We start from the raw sequence: 21,264 nt of genomic DNA on the forward strand, positions 1-21,264 counted from the left end.
GGATTTGGCCCCAGTAACCCCCGCTCCACCTTGAATAAGGTGGTATAAAAGCAGTAACATCACCCGCAACCCGCATGGATAAAGCGGAAGAAAACGAACGAACGATTCAGACTGGATCAGGTGTTGGGGGATGAAGGGGGGGATGAGGTGGGTTGCTGGAGCTTTGTCTATATGTGCTGAATCTAACCATCAGAATATAACTTTTTATTCATCTGATTAACCGGCTTTATCGAGGCCGGCGCTTGCACACTATTTATAGCCGTTTTATACTGGGCAATAAGCCGCCAATTGGCTGTCCTCTTTGCAGCTAGGTCCGTGGATTTAGACAGAGGGCTGTAAATTGGGGGTCTGTTTTGGTCCGCCAATTTAATGCCTTGGAAGGTACACTTATTTCTACCTCCATTGCTATCTAAAGCCCCTTTTAGATGGAAAAGACGGCACATTTGCTGCAAGGTAAAGGCAGCAAGCGGGACACAACAACAAGCGGACACAACCAAACAGCTACAGAGACTGAAGAGACGCTAGCATCTCCCGGACCTCAGTGGCTTTCCAGTTGCTCATCTTGACGTCCGCGGATGAAGTGATGGACTGACTGCTGTGATCAGCCGTTTCCTGGTTTTAAAACTCCCCAGCTGTGGGTCGCACAACAGTACAGGTCATCAACACCTCTGCCCATCTCACGCAATTGCCGGCACATTGACGCCCCCTGCTAAGAACCCAGTTTTAAACTCCAATGGGGTGCAATGTAAAGCTCTTATTTTGAAGACAAATTTGTTGTCACTGTTCACTCCTCAACTTCATGCTTCACGTCACATCACATTTTTATGCCTACCCCAGTGGCGGCTTTTGGAAAAGGAGGAATATTACACCTCCCTTTTAGAAAGACAAGGCGGCAGATTGCCTTTACCTTGCAGCAAATGTGGCGCCTTTTCCATCTAAAAGGGGCTTACGTTTCTTGACCAAAGCGCTCACATTTTTCCACCTCCATTGCTATGTAAATCCGAGCCGTCGATGTGCCGGCAATTGCGTGAGATGGGCAGAGGTGTCGATGACCTGCGCTGTTGTGCGACCCACAGCCGGGGAGTTTTAAAACCATGAAACAGCTGATTACAGCAGTCAGTCCACCACTTCATCCGCGGACATCAAGATGAGAAACTGGAAAGCCGCTGAGGTCTGGAACATGCTAGTGTCTCCTCGGTCTCTGTAGCTGTTTCGTTGTGTCCGCTTGTTGTTGTAGCGGCAAGCTACGAACCGTCGCTACTTTCAAATTAAAAGCCCCCCGCTAAGAACCCAGTTCTAAACTCCTATGGGGTGCAATATAAAGCTCTTATTTTGAAGACAAATTCGACCTGCTCCACCTCCCTTTTAGATAGACAAGGCAGCACATTGCAGCCTTTACCTTGCTGCAAATGTGCCAACTTTTCTATCTAAAAGGCGTTTCTGTCTGTCTGCCTGTCTCTCAAACCATCAGACACAAATCAAATTAAATCTTCATGTCACTGTTTTGTTGCCTAGATTGTGAGCCAGACACACATTTAGAAGCTGTGTATATGAAATAAACCAAAGCCAGAACACAACAGGTAGAGCGTCAGAGTGAAAGGTTTCACGTTATAACGTAACCAGCTGGAGGGACACCTACAGCTTCACTGGCCCGACGTCACGTTCCGGCATCCAATCAGACGCTCGGATTGGACAAACCTCCACAGTAAGCATGGAATGTCAATCCAGGTGGATTCATGGATTCACTTCCGCCCCTCCACCCGAGAAGCTTATGACTGTATAAAGTGAAACTAATCACGTTCTAATTTGAAACTTATTGCATTCTGATACCGATTTTTATATTTTGTTTTCTGGTATGGCAGCAATACCCTTCGGTACTTCCGTATACAAGTCTACTACAGTCAACAATTTCAAATGTATTGAGCGAGTTACTTTTTTCTTTGCTAGAATTTAGAGAAAAAGTTGTCAGCTCTTGTCTGTAGACTACGTTTCACTCATATATATTGTGAGGGTTGTTTTACATATCCTATAACTACAGATAAAGGGCAAAATTTGTTACATTTTCTGTTCCATATTTGTTTTCCGTGTTTTGTCTGCTTTTTATCACGTAAAATATTTGCATAACATAATCCAGATTGCATGTGTGTATTTCTTCCAACATTTCAGTGCACCGATAATGTTCATGCCAGTAACACTCATTTAGTGCAGTTTTTGTCTTTCAAACACATTCTCTATAAATTCAGCTATATTTGATTTAGATTTGACCAATGAAACATCCTACTAGTTTAGGTATGCTTTAAGTCAATGTCGTTCTGATGGTATAATGTTTTTTTCTAATTAAGACATCCATTTTGGTGGTTTATTACATAATGCACCAAATTCATAAATGTTCTTGATAAAAAAGTGCAACACCTGCAATTACTGACGCAATATGTAAGAACTTATTGTAAAATGCGGCAAAGTTTATCATATATTCCGTTCAAAAATGTTATTACAAAATGTGGCAGATTATTACAAAGTGCGGCGTTATTACATAATGAATTGAAAATGTATTACATTATTACATAATGGGGCGTTATTACATAATGTGGGGCTACAGGGTTTGTTGGTTTTGGGTACTTGAGGAAATCAATGTTTCTAACATGAAGTTGCATCAGCAAAAGATCAAAACAGCAATACAGCAGCACTTAGCTGCGCCCTTCAATATGTGTAACTGTACTCTTTCAACAAATCAACCTAAGAAAGATATCAGTGCTGTAAAGATGGCTGCCATACCTTGCTGGAGTGTCCAGTGGGTTTTTCAGACACAACACTTTTCCACAGACCTCGTGGCCGTTTCCACTTCCGTACGCTGGCCAGGGTTCCTTGGTTTATCTCCACACAGAACTACATCACAAAGCAGAGGACATCTTGTCAGTAGTACTACAAACACCAACAGAGCGCTAAAAGGGTCATAGTGAGAATATTTTAGGACAACTTTTGCATTCCCTAGCAATATTTTCGTAGCTCCCTCAAAATACTTTTGCATTCCCTCACAGAACATTTGCCTTACCTCGCAACACATTTTATTTCCATTTCTGTTACTATGGATTAACACACCGACCTCTAGGGCCTCTCCCCTGGTCTTCTGGATGAAGAGGTCCATGTGTTTGATTCATAAAAATGCAGCTCAGAAACAGAAAAGAAAAAGTATTGTGAGGTATTGCAAAATGGGATACAGAAGCCACAACAGCTTTAATAATTGAGATACGAATATCAATAATAATAGTACCAATGATGATGATGAAGCCAAGTCAGTAATGCATTTATGAGACATTAATGTGTACATAGAGAGAAAGAGGGAAGAGCTTAGTGCATCATGGGAAATCTCCTGGCAGTCTAAACCTATGGCAGCATAGCTAAGAGCCTCTGCAGGGCCTGACTAAAAGCTTTATCAAAACGGGAAGAGAGGGCGTCTGCATCCTGAACTGACACTGTTACATGGTTCCAAAGCATAGGAGCTTGACAGCCAAAGGTTCTGCCTCCCATTCTACTTTCAGAGACTCTACGAACCACAAGTAAGTCACAGTGTTCAAGTGGGGTAATACGGTAAATTATTTAATAAGTATGTTTACGTTTATAAAGTTTTTTTAACACCAGTAAATGAACCCAGTTAAAAAAAATTGGATTCAAACCAAATACCCAAATTGTAGCTAGTTGCTAAAATTATGAAGAGTAACAGAAGAACATCATCATAGTGAGTACAGACTGACTTCTACAGGTGTGATTCTGTGAATCTAGTCAAATTATTAGCTAACGTTGCTAACAACAAATATTCCTGAACGATGCAACACAACTTTGTGCTCATTTCACACAGAAATGACAGACAAACTCTTTCATTGTATGCTACATGTACAGAAATAGGCTGTTGACCTATGCAACTCAAGAGTTGAGTAGAGTACCTACCAAATATGCTACTAGCTTCTTTTATATTTTAGAGCAATCCAGCGAAATGTATAACACACTTGAATATTTATGATGTATATATTTTAAAATTATTTTATTGTTTATTGTTTTAGTTGGCTGTGCCATGGAGAAACTTAAGGCCTGCAGTATATGTCAGTGATAGCCAGGTATACAGTCATTTCTTGGTCTTAAGAATAAGAACATCTCAGGTTTTATGAGGGTTATTTCATGTAATGAGTTAACTGTGCCTTCTAGGACACCAGAAATACCTTGTCAGGGCCAAAAACACTGTGAGTTGATAATCAATCAGCGCCTGGTATAGTATGCATCCACACAAAAAACACAGTGGCTTTATAAAGGAAGTATATAAAGTATTAACTTAGAAAATCCCTCCTGATGTTTAATTAATTGACTATCTGTGCCTCTGATTACCTTCTTATCTTTCTCAAATACATGTGCAGTACACATGGAGTGCTGTGCTTTATTTTAACACTTGAAGGCAGAATAACTGGTCGTCAGCAAAAAAACATGTTTTGCTTAACAGTTACTGAGATATAATAAAGAGTTCAGTGGACTCAAAATGCCTCTCATCTCATCTTTCAGAAGAAATACTGTGAGAAAAGGGAAGACTCATATGTGGACATCATTGAGATACCACTAGTATAATAGTCTAGAATACACATAAATGTAAGATTGTAAGGAAAATAAAAACGGGAAAAGACAGAAACAAGAGGGGCTGAATAGAAGAACATGCTCATGAAGGCTAAGGGTTGCTGCTCTGGCTGACCTGCCACTGCTCTAAATTTAACCAGAAAGGCTCCAAGTAGGACAGAATGATCAGGAGAGTCAGAGGAACCCCACCTAGAGCATGCACAGAAATCTTGCAGTATGTTGAGCATGACCAGATTAACATATACTCCATCACCTCCAAGTTTCAATCAAGCTCAAGCAAAACTAAATATAGAACTTTTATTATTTTTCAGACACTCAGAACAAATAGAGCCTGGCATGCGTCAAAAAGACGCTGCAAAAATAATGCACCTAATTCAATAAATTTAGTTTTTGAATAAATAATTAATGTGCACAAATTACCAGTTACTGCTCTCAAATGACTTGATTCATGGTCTTGAATTATTACTGAATTATGTTTATTATATTTTTTGGATCTTCATTTACTCATTTGGGAAGATGAACAAACTGAATGTAGCATTGAACAATAGTTTTTACATTAAATGTATATTTGATGGAAGTTTACCAAAAAAGATAAATCTTAAGATTTATGTGCATCTTTTTCCTTGATTAAACCATAACTATATTAAATTCAAGCAGCTTATTTGTATTATTAGTCCCAACTTTCTGTTTGTATTACATTGCATTAACGCCCAAAATCAATATCACTAATTTCTAAATTATGTTTTTGTCGCTACACTAGTCAGTTAAAGACGTAATAGTGTTAGCGGCAGGCTAGCAGCTGTGTTTTGGTATTGATGTGCCTACAACTGTTCCTTGGATCCCCCCCTTTTTTTTTTAAATATAGCTTTTATGCTATATTTGGCATTGTTTCAGAAGCATACTGTAGTGTTGCACTGCCAAGGACTGTCACTTCCAGATAAACAACTGGCAGTTCACTTGAATTGTGGAAGATGTGAAACTGCAAAACTTGTTTAATTCTGTTATCATTTTCAGCTGTTATAGTAACATTTATAGAAATATAGTTAAAAACGGTGGTCTGACCTATCTGATGTTTCTGTTGGGCTGATTTCATGTGCTGTGTTGCTTTGTTGTCTTTGATGTCTGCAATAAATTGGCATCTTGGTCTAACCAATAGTTTTGGGTAAACTCAAGGCGTACTTTTCTTTCCTATGTGGCCCAACAGGTGAAGTTGGTTTTCAAACTAACATTAGTTTGAAAACCAACTTCACCTCTAGAAAGATTTGCATTTCCTGCGAAAATACAGTGTGAATGCTGAAGGCTGAAGTTATTTCAGAAATCTGCTGAATGTACTAGAAAATCCATAAAACTATAAGAATGGTCAAGAATTTTCAGAAAAAGCTAAACTTTTAAAAAGCTGAAAAGGCAGAAAAGCTAAAAGGTTATAGGCTGAAAGAGCTTAAAAATGTGACAAAAGGCTGAAAAGCTGTAGAGTGAAAGGACTAGAAGAGCTTGAAATGGTGAAAAAAGGCTGAAAAGGTGAAAAGTTAAAGGCTGAAAGAGATGGAAATACCTGAACAGTTTCCCTAGCTGGTCATAAAGCTTAATGTATGGAAAAAGCTGAAAAGGCAGAAGGATGACTATGTGAAAGAGCTGCAAAAGCTGAAAATTAAGAGGGCAGAAAGAGCTTAAAAAGGTGAGCAGTTTCTCTGGCTGCAAATATGCTGGAGCAGTCGCAGAGCCAAAGTTGAAAATGTCCACATAAGAATGGGGCAGAAGGATGAAAGAAAAGGCAGAAGGATGAATATTTTAAAAGCTAAAAAGTAAGAGGGACGACAGAGCTTGAAAACGTGAACAGTTTGATATCTGAAGAGTTTCTCCAGGTAAACATAAAGCTGACTGTATGAGGAAGCTGAAACAGCAGAAAGATGAATATTTTGAAAAACTGAAAAGGCAGAAAAGCTGTTAAGTAAGAGGGCTGAAAGAGCTTAAAAAGTTGCTTGAACATTTTGATTGCTGAATATGAAGTTGAATGTTTGAAGGAGTTGAAAAGGCAGAAAGATGAATTATTTCTGTAGAGTGAAAAGTGAGGGCACCAGAGCGAGAGACACAACAGGTATATTCTGCTCTACTCCAGAAATTTAGGCTAAAAATTAACATGACAGCTTATGGGGGAATTGCTGGAGTGCTTGTCGCTCTGGGGCTTCAACAGTTAAAAGTGTAAGTCCTACATCTAAAATAAATAATACATTAACTGAAAGCCAACAAGATTTCCTACATTTCTAGGTATATATTGTCTATATAAAGTAAAACATGTGGGATCGAAATAAAGCTGAAGAGAATTTTTTTTCCAGTTTCTCTGGCTGAACATATGCTGCAGCAGGAGCAGAGCCAAAGATGAAAATGTCCCCATAAGAATGAATGGAAAAACGCCTCTCAAACCCCTGCGATTTTTGAAAAAACTCTAACGTTTATCGGCAAAATATTTATATATTATAAAGTTGGAATGGTGTCTCTAGCTCGAATCATGAGGGACAAGAAGAGGTTGAAAGGCGATAAGTTTTGCAGAGGATTAGAATATTTTCCCATTTGATTCAATGTTGAATTTCTGAAAAAGTTGAAAAGTTAAAAAGTTGAAAAGCTCAAAGCTGAAAGAGCTTTAAAAGGTGGACATTATGATAGTTGAATGGTTTCTATAGCTGAAGGTATTCTGAAGTTGTAGCAGAATGAAATTTGAAAACATCCCCATAAGGATGAATGGGAAAACGCCTCCCAAACTCCTGCGATTTTTGAGAAAACTATAATAGTTATTGCCAAAATATTTATATGTTGAGTGAGAGGAGATATGGCTGAACTTGGTCATGTCAATTTTATTTCTTTAGTGTTAGAAATAAGGGCAGAAAAGCGAGAGACAAATAAGGTACCGTCTGCTCTCCTCAAGAAATTTAGCGTCAAAATTAACATTGCGGTGTATGGGGGAGCTGCTCCAGTTCTTGTCGCTCTCGGGCTTCTAAATCCAAAACTTTAAGTCCTACATCTGAAATAAGACCATCAGCTGAAAGCCAACAAGATTTCCTACATTTCTATGTCAAGCAAAGGATTCGGGGTTAAAATCAAGCTGAAGAGAATTTTTCTCCCTATTTCCAACTGCTCACCACTCTGGGGTGCGGCAGTTGATGATGTCACACACTCTAGCTGACGCAATACACACCCATTATAAAATCAGAAGAGGAGCTAAAAATCCTTAAAACTAAAACTGTGATTATTTCAAAACCGTACAAGATTTTTAAAAACTGAATACATCGCCAATATTTCAAGGTCTTGTGACTAGTTTAAATGGAATGGTGTCTCTAGCTCAAGGCATGAGGGACAAGAAGAGGTCGAAAGGCGATGAGTTTTGCAGAGGATTTGAAGATTTTCCCATTTGATTCAATGTTATTTTTTTTTAAAGTTGAAAGGTTGAAAGAGCTAAAAAAGCTGAACATTTTAATAGTTGAATGGTTTCTATAGCTGAAGGTATGCGGAAGTTGTAGCAGAATGAAATTTGAATTTGCCTATCACTGAGTAAGAAATAATATTGATAATATATTTTTTTTCAGACTGCCAGGGGGTCAGAAACCCCAGACAGGATTTACTTTCAGTTGTAGTCCCCAGGCGCCATTGATACTGTAATGTGTACAAGGATGAATTTCCCACAAAGCACAAGACACCCTAGCCTGTTTGGACCAAAGGGCCCTGACATGAGCACAGGCAGTGCTGGAGAGTCCTACTGTGACACCTGGTCTAGACCAGGTATAAGCAAAAACACTAAAGCAGAAGCTCATTTCTAACTGCCAAGGATTTAATTATCTGATTACTAGACTGAGACTGCCAGTGCATTTACATGTCACTCGAGAAAAACTGAATTATTGGGTTAGTCAGACTATGATCGGATTTTTAAGATGCATGTATACACCTTAGTCTGACTAAAATCAGACCGGATTGGATTTCTCATAGTCGGATTAAAACACCTAGATTATTCGATTGATAGTCGGATTACTCATGCATGTATACATTCTATCAGATTGGATTCGGATTGTGCATTCTGCGCAGGCTCGAGATTTTTTCCAGGGGCCGTGAGCCGGAAGTAGAAGGATGGCAGCGGCAGCGTCTTTCCTCAGAAATAACCGCAAGCAAGAGCGCCATTGTGCATCTAGTTTGTGTAATAATCATGTACACCATATACGAAATGTACAAAGATAAAGCTTTGTCTTGCTCTTCGTACGCCATCTTTCTCGAATGCCAAGGCAGAGTTTGTTGTTGTTGCTGACGTAAAGAGGTCAGCCGGAAGTGGCTCTATTACCACTATTACCACCTACCGTACCAGGGTATGACATGCTTCGGCCAATTGCAGTTGTCTGATTGAGTAGCATAGTCGAACTATGGCTGTAATCAGACTAAGCTGTGCATGTAAACGTACTGTGTGTTAATCAACAGTAGGCTACATGCAGAGGATGAAAACTTCCTCACCAGTACTCTCTTCTGTTGAACACAAAGTTTGAAACCCTCTTAAGTCTGAGAGAATAAATATTTCATCAGGGTTATTTTATCACAGGCTGAAAAAGCCTGTGTAACAAGCTGTAGGTGTAGAGTATCCCAACTGTGTGTAGGTGTGATACTAAATTACAGGACAGCCCTTAAATGTGTCTAGCAGACACAGAGCAACATTACCATTCATTCAGAGTCATGTGTCTGTTTACGTGGCGACCTCTAGTGGCTGTAGTTATTATTATGGCAGCAAAGAAAGAAGTCAGTCTAAGTAGTCTAAAGAGTGAAAAGTCTGCATGAAGGGGAGGCCGAGGATGGATTGCCATGTCAAACACGCAGAGGAGAGCTTCCCTATAAATGGCTGCCTGGTGTCAGTGGAAATGAGGCAGATGTTAGAAGTTAAATAGTCCTGCTCATCTCTACAGATGAGCAGGACTATTTAACTTCTTTAAACTTCAGTGTCACTGCTCTTATCTGCCTCATTTTCACTGACACCAGGCAGCCATTTATAGGGAAGCTCTCCTCTGCGTGTTTGACACAACAATCCATCCTCGGCACAATTGTGCAGTGGCTGAACTGCAGCTGCGGGGACGGCGAGTGGACAACTGCTGGAGACTGCATGTTACCTTAGTAAGCTATGGAGCAGAAAGGAACACACTTCGGGTGTTTATGCACTTTGTTGTGTAATTTTATTCACACGCGCAAAACCAGAGAACACAGAACAGGAAAAACAATGCAAAAACCAAGAGAAGTTAAGAAGCCTATGATGTCATTCACCACATTGAGGAACTGTAGGACAAAGACTGGTTCCTCCCTCATGGAGCTTCCAAACACAGTGGATGTGTTGGAGAAGGAAGCTCTGGCACTCTCCAGCAGGCTTCCATCATGCTGTGGAGTAAAAGAGATCATCAGGAGATTTATTAGGTTGAGGTTGCGGATTGAGGCAAAAAAAAACAAAAAACAACAAAATGACTGGAAAAAACAACACTGAAAAGATGGCCATCTTGGAGGCAAGAGCCAAACCAAGAAGGTGAAAAAGAGCAGTGGCCTAGATTCAACATCAAGCAACTCCAGAACAGCTGAAAGTGTTTCAGGATGTAGGAACCCGGCCCATGCTGTTCTTCTCGCAGGAGGCCCGGCTGTGGGTCTGCGTGACCTCCCCCCTCCTCGTGAACCTTTGGTGTCCTCTATCACGAGGGTCTGCTTCTCCTTTTCTAATACTCTCCCCTCTCAACCTCATGACAAAATCATCTCTTATATTATAAACCGTGACTTCCCAACAAAAGCCTATCTGTGGACTAACTATCCCTTCACCCAACTTCTGGTTAGAAGGACAAGAGCCTGCGTCAAAGATAACCACCAGCATCTGACGGTCCCATGTCACCGTGAAATCAAGGATCGTAAAAGAGAGCCATAAACATTTCCATACCAGCAGAAGTGAAAAGAGTCCTGATCAGTTTCCTAATCCAAGAAAGATACCAAGCTATGGTCTAACCTTTGCCTTAATGATACGTTTTTCCACAGGAGGACCAGACCTACGTTTTAATATGTTTATAATCTTCCTGATGTAATCCTAACCCAAGTTATAAATTCCTGAATTAATACCTGAATAAGTAATGTAATCCATAATCTTGTTTATCTATACTTTTCTCTTTCCTCCGATACATGTTTTGAATGTATAAGTCAGCACTGTATGAAACAGGTTTGAGCCACCAATGCTGGCGGAGGTTATGTATCCATGTGTTTCATATATTCTAACTGATTATTCCCTTTTTCTCTTAAGCAATTTCGTTTATTTGCTTTTATTCATGCAACCGAAAGGTTTGTGTAAAAACCATGGTGGATTTAGGTGAACAGTCAACCGCGATCTTAAAACTTCAGAAGGATAAGTTTAATTCAGCAATAATTGATAAGTCCGCGATTAGATCTGTGACATCACCGAAGGAAGCGACTGGCCAAGCCGCTCCTCGGACCCGCCTACTAAGCCTTAAAAGACGGACACATCGTGTCCCTCGCCCTCTTACTCTTACCCCCTCTTACTCTTACCCCTCCTCTTGCTCTTGTTTTCTTGTGCTCTTGTTTCATTCGTTTCCTCGTTTTTACGATCGTAGTATTTTTTTTTTTTTCTTTTTCCACTTGTTTTTCTTGCTTCCATACTTTTTGCCACGCCGCGTAACTTTTTATTTTTCAACTTTTGACGTGTCTTGATTAGTTTTGCGACCTGCTCTGAAGAATCTGAAACACTGGTTGCATATTCTTCCAAGTGATGATTTTCGTTTGAGCAAACTTTTATTTTGAAAACGTAGGCAAGTGCGAAATTACTTTCTTTTGCTTTTTATATATTACTAAAGTATCGTATCCACATTCAGAAGAAGCCATTTTTGTATATTCTTGTATTTAGTGACTAAGGACGATTCGCCGGCCAACGTTTCATCCTTCAGTTATTTTAAACAAGAATCCGTTAATAAGTCAAAGCTGAATCTTCACCACTCCAAAGAGACTCTGACTAAGACGCTGATCAAGCAACAAAAGTCCGGTACAGAAATCGAACTGTTCAAGAAGCCGGAACAGCACATCCAGCTGACCAGAGAATTCGACATCCAGCCGAGCCCGACAGCCCGCCGCGAACTCAAACGGAATCCCGTTGGGCAGGAGAGTGACGTCACGGGGAACTCCACCGTCATCGGCCTGCAGCCAAACAGCTGTTGCATCTACAGCTGAGACAAGAGAGGATCAGAGGAAAACCTGCAGACGTCCCCCTCTACAACAAGGAGGCTGAAATCTCTGCACACAGCTGGAGTCACAAAGATCAGAGTTGGTGTCTATAAAGCTTTGACTTTTACTTTATAAACTCATAGAAAATTTCTCATATCGTACCGTTAGGATAGGAATTACTCCCGTGATTTTGTGAATGAACGGAGTGTTACACTAAAATCCACCATCGTTTCGAAGTCCGTTGTTCAATAATTTACTCCCACAATCTTCACCTTTTCGTTTATTTGTCATTACTCATTTGAATTATTACCTTATATCATTGAATCTGCATTTATTTAGTCATTAAACATATTTAACCTTATGTCGTTGTCTGTGCACGTTTAATTTGAAGTGGAAAATCGATGGAGACGTGGAAAGAAGTCATTGATTCAGAATGAGAGACTGATTTAATTGCTTTCAACTGTTTAAGCCAAACTTGCACAGTTGAATTTGAATAATGTCCTTCGGATTATTCAAACTAGCTTAACAAACGAAGGTGGTGCCCCTTATAAACTGTAATTAATTACCAGTAATTAATTAACCCCATTTTCTATCAAGTGATAGTCTCCTACAAGGACAAAGCCAGCATTACTGTCCCTCCACCTACCTGTATCCGGCAAACATCACTGTTCCACCAACTACCAAAACCCGGCTACAATCATTAACAAGAGACATGTAACAGCCTCGTCATCATCACTCCTGAGCTATAAGAGCTTTGGTCCTCACTCTTCAGTTCTCCTGATGTGCAGCATGCAGCATCAATGCTGTATGATTACTTAAATTATTAATTAACTATATATTCATTGCAGTTACTAAAATACAGACTCATCACCCTTGTCATAAGTCGCACTTGTGCATTCTAAGACAATCCAGTTCAACTGCTCTGCCATACATTGTTCATTTATAAAACTTATATATTCCTAGTTTTAGCTGACATTGTCAGAAAGTGTCTGCTGTGCTGGGGTGCATTATATTCATCAGTGTTCCTGATATTTTGCCCTCTCCATTAAAATACTTGAAGGCAAAATATAAGCAACAATTGTCGAGAAAATGCAGTCCAGCACAGCACCACCCCCCGCTATGACCTGAATAAATAACATTAAGTAGAATGAACAACTTTCTGATAATGTCAACAAAAACTGAACATGTATAAGATTTATAAAAGCAGAATGAATTTATGGCACAGCTGTTGTACTGCACTGCATGATGTTGCACAGGTGTATGAAATAATATGACTAATGGCAATAGTTTTATGTAATATGATTCATTTAATAATATTGCAGGGTAATACCCATTTAGTATGATTTATTATGCCTGACCCACCTTACTATGTTTTCAGTCTCACTGTGGTCCACTCAGTACTCCTGGCCTGCAGCATCACTGACGCTCCACAACAAAGTCCCAATTATATGCAAGATGATATCACCTGTTAGGGACATTTGTATAGTATGACTACTTGAACATCGCATTCATTTTCAGTCTCACCATTGTCTACTCAGCACTCCTGGCCTGCAGCATGCAAAATAAAGTTGTGAAGTGGTATCACTACACCTATATTCGAATATCAAATAAAAACTGACAGCCCTAATATAGTAGGCTATTGTATAATTGTATGGGTGAGAGACATTATGAAGCTGGCATTCCAGAATCAATGTCCTCATATCATAAGTTTCACCCTTCATTCTGCAGCATCAATGATATTAAACTGGTGTTTGACAACAATCACACTCCCTATACATTAACCTCGCTACTAGTATAAATTGACAGCATTGGATTAAGTTATATTTAGAAAACATAATTTACATTTTTCAGCCTGTTGTAAGTGTTGCTATCGTTATCCAGTGTGCTAGCATAAACTTTTATCTGTTAATATTCTCTAAATCTTCTAATCTAGACGGGGACAATCTGCCAACATACTTATTTACTCATGTAAATTTAATTCCGATGCACTACTGATATGAAAATGTCATTCTTTAAACATTTTTACCTTGAACAAGTCTTGCTCCGACCGGACCGTCTATAGTGCCAAAACTCAGACGAGCGAGCAGAAGGCACAGAGGGAGACAGCGAGCTTGTGCACAGAGCCGCTAGCGCGTAGGGAGTGACCGCGAGCACGCAGAGTGACCGTGAGCGCTCAGAGAGTGGTCTTTATGCGCTCTGATTATGGTTTTATGCAAACGGATATTGGCACTGAAATGATGCCACAGTCTGCTTTCACTTTCTAAATTAGAAACACTGCAGACATTTTGTCCACAGGTTTGCCAGAGTAACGTTTTGCGTGCATCTGCATTCTGCCACAAATTGTGCTCTGACGTAAAAAAAAATAAAAATAAAAATAAAATCGGTCTTGGGTCCACGTTAAAAATTGCCGCTCCCGATCAGTGAAAAAAATGCCCATATCGCCCCAATCCTGCAGACCGAACGGGACACCCCTAATGAAAACACTGCATAGGGAGCTAGCACTTGTCCAGAGGTAACTCATCTCCCTGCCAGCTCCATCTGGTAGCCAAAAGAGAAGGCAGAGAAAACAGGCCGGCACATTGCCATCCTTACCTTTGAGCAAATGTGCCGCCTTTTCTATCTAAAAAGGGCTATAGATTAGTGTGTGTTCCATCATACTGGCAGGTTGAGGTTCCAAAATGTGATGTTTTGAGGCTCAATCACACCAGAATTTCATAGACACAATTTTCTAGCAAAATCTATTAATTCACTGCAAATCAGAGAATTTGGTTTCGGGATCAAGGAAAATCTATGCAAATAATTTGACAGTGTCAATCTTTATAGGGACAGAGAGCTGGGGTGCTTTTCAGAAAAATGACCATATATGTCGACTGTGAAAGCAGGTTATTGTGAACTTGATTTTTATTGTAGTGGTTGGAGGAGACAAATAAATGAGTGAGTGAGTAAATGAAATACATTTGCAAATTGCAGGGCTGCATGGAGAAAGTACGGGCAGTGACAATGACATGGCCAATTCAAGTTACAGCCTGTCATCTGAAGGATGCTTCTGAAGGGCATTAAAGAATTATATAAATGGCTTCTATTTTGTAAGAAATGGATGGATCAGAGGTAACACCATAAATGGCTCTAAGGGGACATGGTTGCAGATTAACATTAGAAAGGGTTTAACTTCAACTTCAACTTTATTTATTGGTTGTGAATGCAGGAGGCATTCACAACATATGTTCCTATGTTCGAGGAATTCTTCATTTTATTTTTCAGCTTATTATATCTTCCGGGTCACAAAGTTTGGCTCTGAACTCCTTCAACATTTTTCAACGGATTCAGTCCATTCAAACACAGAATATTCTCTAATAAATTTCTAATCGATATCCTTCACAATTTCAGAGCTATTTGACGTTTTTCAATGTGAAAACTAAAGGCATTTACACTATTGTTCTTCTGGAATTTATTACTGTGAATGCTAAAAGGCATTCACACTATTGTTCTTCTGGAATTTATTAAAGTTATTATTAGTGTGAATGCTGACGGCATTCACAACATATGTTCTTCGTTTCACTGAATTCTTTAATTGGTTGTGAATGCAGGAGGCATTCTTCAATGTTCTTTGCATCGCCATTTTCTAATGTGTTGCATTGTGGTCTTTGCAGCGCGTTTTTCTAATGTGTTGCGTTGTGGTTGTTGCAGTGCATTTTCCAAATGCCGTGCATGTGTTGTCAAATTGATGAAGATGTTTTCTTAATTTGCTTGTGTTTTGTCTTTTTGCATGTGTTTTCTTAAGTTGCAGTGCTGTGAGCTCTCAGAGCCATCGTAGTTTTGGGACACTGTCTGATTTATATTATTTCTGATTATAGTTGACTTATTGTTAAAATGCACTGCTAATTCACTGCATTTTGTTATGGAGAAAAAAATCACTGGGGCAGGTAGAAATGGGGTTTATCAGTCTGTCAATTGTTGTATAAAGTAATCTGGAGTTGTTCTGGTACTTATTTATGAGTTTAGAGAAATGAGCCTGTCTGGAGTTTCTCAATGCCATATTGTATTGTGAGAGTTGGTCACGTAGGAGATCATAGTGTATCCTGAGTTTGCTTTTCCTCAATCTACATTCAGCTTTTCGGCAGTTTCTTTTGAGCTTATTCACAGACTCATTTATCCATGGTGGCTTATAATTTAAGGCTGTCTTTTTTGGTTTCAAAGGATCAACAAGGTCGATTGTTGCCTGTAACTTTGAATTAAACTCATCAACCAGGGAGTGAACAGATGTGGAGTGTGCTAGTGGGGGCAACAGACCAAAGTGCCCACTGAAATTTTTAGCCACCTCTAGCGTGAGATATCTTGTCTTACAAGTGAATTGAGCAGCAACCTGAGGCATGAGCACAGACACAGTAAATTCAATAAAGAAATGGTCTGACAGTGCAACATCGTCAATTGAGGAAACTTTGATGTTTACCTTTTGCTGACTACCAGGTCCAGGGTATGTCCACAGTTGTCAACATGTTTACACCAAGAACATCTAAAAGATTAATAAAATATGTGGCCTTATTGTCCTTTCTGTTATCTATATGCAAATTAAAATCACCAACAATAAGGATTTTATCTAGGGCCGGGACTTTAACGAAATTAAATTTAAAAAAATTAACGCATTTTAATCGCACTTATTTTTGCACCGCGGAACGTTTCTCACTGGAAGAGTTTCAGGGGTACCGATTATACTGGAGCACCAACTAACGTTCATGACTTCAGACAACAACAATGAACGAAGAAGCAGATGAGACTGCTTTGGTCGGCCCCGTGGATGGGAAATTTTGTTTTCAAAAGCGGACGGATGGCAGCGTAGATAAGAGCATGCTATTGCTGAACTTTATGGCAAAAATTGCACTAGTCGGGGCAGCATTTAGCTCAGTGGGTAGAGCGCGCGTCCCATGTACCGAGGCTCTGCAGCGGACCCAGGTTCGACTCCCGGCCTGGGTCCGTTTGCTGCGTGTCACTCCCTCTCTCTCTCTCCCTGTTTCCTGTCATATCTTCAGCTGTTCTGTCAATAAAGCCATAAAAGGCCAAAAAAATATTTAAAAATTGCACTGGTCTGTTGGTCTTGAAAAAACAAAAACAATGCTTTGTTGCTTAAGCTTCTGTATTCAGTCATCATTCAATGGTATACTAAAATCCATGTGAAAAAATTGCTTCTCACTGTTCTCAGGTTAAATATTTATGTGCGATTAAAATGCGATTAATTTCGATTAATTAATTACAAAGCCTCTGATTAATTCGATTAATTTTTTTAATCGAGTCCCGGCCCTAATTTTATCATAATTTGTGTTAAGAATAGATAAAAACTCTGAGAAGTCGGTTTAAAATGTGTGATTTTCAGGCCGATAACACTAAATTTGCCCATTTAAAACAGGGGGAATGCATCCTGACAGCTTGGAATAGTCAGATACTGTTCCTCCTATGTTCAATATGAATGGAGGTGCACTTCCTTCGCCCTTCGAGCCATTTCAGAGAGGGGCAGGACTAGGGGAAACACATCTTGATGGGGAAACATAGCTCGATACAACACCGGCAGATAGAGTGCATCGAGGACAGCCAGGGCAGGGTGGCCGCGGAAGCCGAGACCACCGGAGACATCAGGGACGTGGGCGACGGAGCTGCTGGGGCATTGAAAGTCCAAGACTGCATGTATGAAATATGCTTTGCCTGGACAATAGCTACGGAGACATAGCCATCGATCAGCTGATCCCTTTTACGGATGTTTGACTCCAGGCAGTGGAAATCATCCCGCAACTGTGAGTAAGCAAGTGTACTGTTCACACCCACAGCCATCGTAGCTCGTTTCAGAAGAAAACAGAAATCAAGTTCAGAGTGTTGGTAATCTGGATCCCCCGTTTAAGTTCAGCACTCAAACGTTTACTGGTATAAATAACACTAAACAAAGATAAATGTCAGAGCAGAATAAGTTAACTACAGTGTGTCCGCTGCACCTGTGTCGCACATTGAGTGACGAGACAAGTTTATTGCCATTCGTTTAGAAGATCGAATGGCAATAAACTTTCAATTTTAAAGCTCTTGATCTTGAAGTGGTGCAGGGGAATGTTTTAAAGTCAGGGAAATTGTTACCAAATCCTCAGTGTGAAGCGTACTATGGGATTACTGGTAAGGCTTGTTTGGAGAGATGAGCAAAGTGTAGCAGGAAGCCTCACAAAGGTGAGAGATTGAGCCTCCAGTTGGCACCATAGGGTATCTGGAGCATGCAAAAAGGATCTACTGAGCCCTTCTTATTCCCCTAATAAACGTCATGATGGCTTGATTAAGTGATCTAAAAAGGATTTGGGCTGGACTGATATACATGAAGAAACTTAGGTAAACTATTCATTTAACAAGGTTAATCCTGCCAATAAGCAGTCGTGGTAAATCACGCCACCTGTCAGATTTCATTTGAGAGAGCAGGGGAAGTGTTGACACTAAAGTAAATGAAACCACAAACAGCATATCTAGAGAGGCAAGACCGACTGCTGGAGCTGTTGCAAAGCTGGATTTATTGGGACACATTTTTTATTTACATTCTTATATTGTCCACGTACATGGGACAACTCCACACATCCTTGAAAGGAGGTTGAAGTGGGTAAAGCTTCAGAAAGAGGCTCCATTGCCAGAGCAAATGGCAGAGGGAATGCCAGCAGCCCTGACCGCATTCAAGGGCAAAGTAGCTTGAGTGGGAGTAATTAGACCCATTCACATGGCTGGTCACCTCCAGAGACAGTATCAGAGCTACAACAGAGGCAAGATGTCATCTGCGTGAATGGAAAAGCCGGAAGCGCGGATCAAGCGTGTGTCGGTCTGATTGTGTTCACAGTCTGACAGCTAAACAGATCCTTCACTCATCAAATAAAAGAGAAATGTCCCACAACTCAACCTAAAAAGCAACGTTACAGGACCAAACAATAGTAATTTGGTAACTGGTAGTGTCTTTGGCAACTTATATGAGGAAAAAAATACCACAGTTATACGTGGAAATCCTCTGTCATCTTGTCTGTCCTACTGACTCTTCGGCACATTTCTGCCCAAAAAACAGCATCTGTCCCCAGCAGAAGAGCCAGGCGGCTCCCGCAGTTGAATGGCGGTGATTATGTAACAATAATAATACCTTTATTTATATATCACCTTTCAAAAGCATGTTACAAGGTGCTGTACAACAGAAATGAAAACATACCAAATACAATTGCCTGACAACAACAACAACAAAATTAAAGCTGCAAGCAGCGATGAAGGGGCACTTGGCGGCCGCACACGTCGGGCTGATGCGCAGTCGAATTGCCCGTACACCTGTTACTTGCACGTCATGATGGGGAGAAAACAAGCAGTAAACTTCATGTCAATCAGATGATGTTTGTCTGACTCCCTGTGTCCAGTGGGTGGCGCTATGGATATGACACAGTTTTGATGCACAGATATATTCAGGGTGACTCCTTCTACATTCTTGAGAGATTTGGTGTACATGGGAATTGTATGTGGAAGTTACAATGAATTGATGCTTTACAGCGAAGGATTTAACTGGACCGCACCACCACACCCACCAGATATGACATAGCTGAAAGATTTCCATAACTTTTGATCTTCAAGGCATGAAGACGCTACTGAGTGAATGTGAAGACCGTGGTGTTTAAGCTCTAGGACAAGATAGTTTTCAAAGTAGGCATGAATTGGACAAAAATGCCGCCACAAATAAAAATGGCTGACTTCCTGTTGGAGTGACGGTATCAGTCCAAGAGGCTTTTTTGTGCTTCTGCTCATGATGAATCTGTGTACTGAATTTCGTTCATCTATGCACATGCAGAAGTCAGGGCATCATAATACAGAACAAACAGAGCCCGCAGGTAACGACCACGCCCAATGACAATGCAGATCTATTCAGGGCAACTCCCTCTACATTCCTGAGAGATTTGGCCGAGATAGGAAATTGTATGAAGAAGTTATGAGGACTTGATGCTTCATGACGAAAGATTTTAATGGCGGGCACCGCCACGGCCAGCAGGTATGACGTAGGATAAAGATTTTCCTAGCGTGTCATTGGCATATTCCGAGGAGTATACTGACTGACTCTGAAGTCTGTGGTGTCCGATCTGTATGAGGAAGACGTGAAAGTATGATGTACGGCAATATTTCGAAATGGCGCCAAATTCAAAATGGCCGACTTTGTATGGATGTGTAGATATATTCAGGGTGAGATTGTCTACATGTATGAGAAATTTGGTGGAGATGGGGCATTGCATGTGGAAGTTATAAGGACTTGATGCGTGACAGCGAAGGAAAGAAATGGCGTCCGCTGTCACGCCCACCAGGTATGACACAGCTGAAAGATTTCCCAGAATTTTGTTCTTCAAGGCATGAAGATGATATTGAGTGAATGTAAAGACTGTGGTGTTTAAGCTCTAGGACAAGATAGTTTTCAAAGTAGGCATGAATTTGTCAAAAACGCCGCCACACATCAAAATGGCTGACTTCCTGTTGGACTGAGAGTATGGGTCCAAATGGGTTTTTTGTGCGTCTGCTCATGATGAATGTGCACACCGAATTTCGTTCATGTATGCGCATGTAGGCGGCGGGGCATTACAATAGGGGGCGCTACAGAGCCCGCAGGTCACGACAAGTGACAATGCAGGATCGCATTTTTCGCCGGATGTGAAGTATATTCCAAATTTGGTGAGTTTTTGGGTATGTTCAGGCTTCCTGAACTGTCAAACTGAATAAATGAATAAATAAATAATGGCAACCTCAAGTGGCGCAGATCTCTCATTCAAATGTAAGTATAGGGTCTATACTCAGTTTTTAATCATTTGAGCGTCAAACGCCAGATATGTTAAACTTCAAGGGACCTTAAAACCTCAAAATATCAGTTAAAATACGTTGGTAATGCTCAGCTCAATGCCTTTTACTTTCAACCATTAGATGTTCAGAGGTTGACTCATATCTTATATCGTATTGTGACTGTGGAGATGTTATAGACTCGTTTTACTTCTTATACATAAATGGACCAAGATTAACAGATTTAGATCAGGCTGTGATCCGTGAAAAGTCTAGTTAAACATTGGAATAAAGAGCTATGTTTATGGTTATTATCCTTATGATGATTATATTATTTTGCTGTGTTAGAACTCTTTTGTCTGTTTCACATTTCATTGTGTTTTAGGGAGTAAACAGAGAAGCTTCGTCACTGTCCAAGGTCAGAACAACATTTGTTCACAGGGCGAAAAATTCCGCCAACTGGATGGGAGTAAGGCTATAATATATAATAATAAATAATAAATAGCCGATTTGTCATTCCTGATGTCACTTTTTGTAAATCTTTGCATCCCTGTGTTAATGTGATCTTGTGTTTACCTTTTCTCTTGCTTTGAGGAGGAAGAAGACATGAGGCTGCAGAGAGGATGG

The 21,264-nt window shown here is 40.3% G+C and overlaps 1 protein-coding gene across 5 annotated transcripts in view; it reads right to left on the reverse strand.

The window, feature by feature from the left end:
• eepd1 (endonuclease/exonuclease/phosphatase family domain containing 1) overlaps nucleotides 1-21,264 on the reverse strand; it is a 94,999-nt gene that overhangs the window by 10,427 nt on the left and 63,308 nt on the right. For 4 of the 5 annotated variants that reach the window (XR_003983527.1, XR_003983528.1, XM_030411950.1 and 1 more), the window contains exons 4-5: nucleotides 9,901-10,011; nucleotides 2,776-2,886 (exon numbers count right to left, since the gene is read on the reverse strand). Coding sequence is in view for 3 of the 5 variants with exons in the window: in XM_030411950.1 (XP_030267810.1) it covers nucleotides 2,776-2,886; nucleotides 9,901-10,011 (222 nt within the window). In the remaining 2 variants the exon portion in view is untranslated. The remainder of the gene's footprint in view (nucleotides 1-2,775; nucleotides 2,887-9,900; nucleotides 10,012-21,264) is intronic. The other variant, XM_030411951.1, reaches the window with a different exon arrangement.

The sequence above is a fragment of the Sparus aurata genome, chromosome 3 (genome assembly GCF_900880675.1).
Source record: "Sparus aurata chromosome 3, fSpaAur1.1, whole genome shotgun sequence".
NCBI classification, from domain to species: Eukaryota; Metazoa; Chordata; class Actinopteri; order Spariformes; family Sparidae; genus Sparus; species Sparus aurata.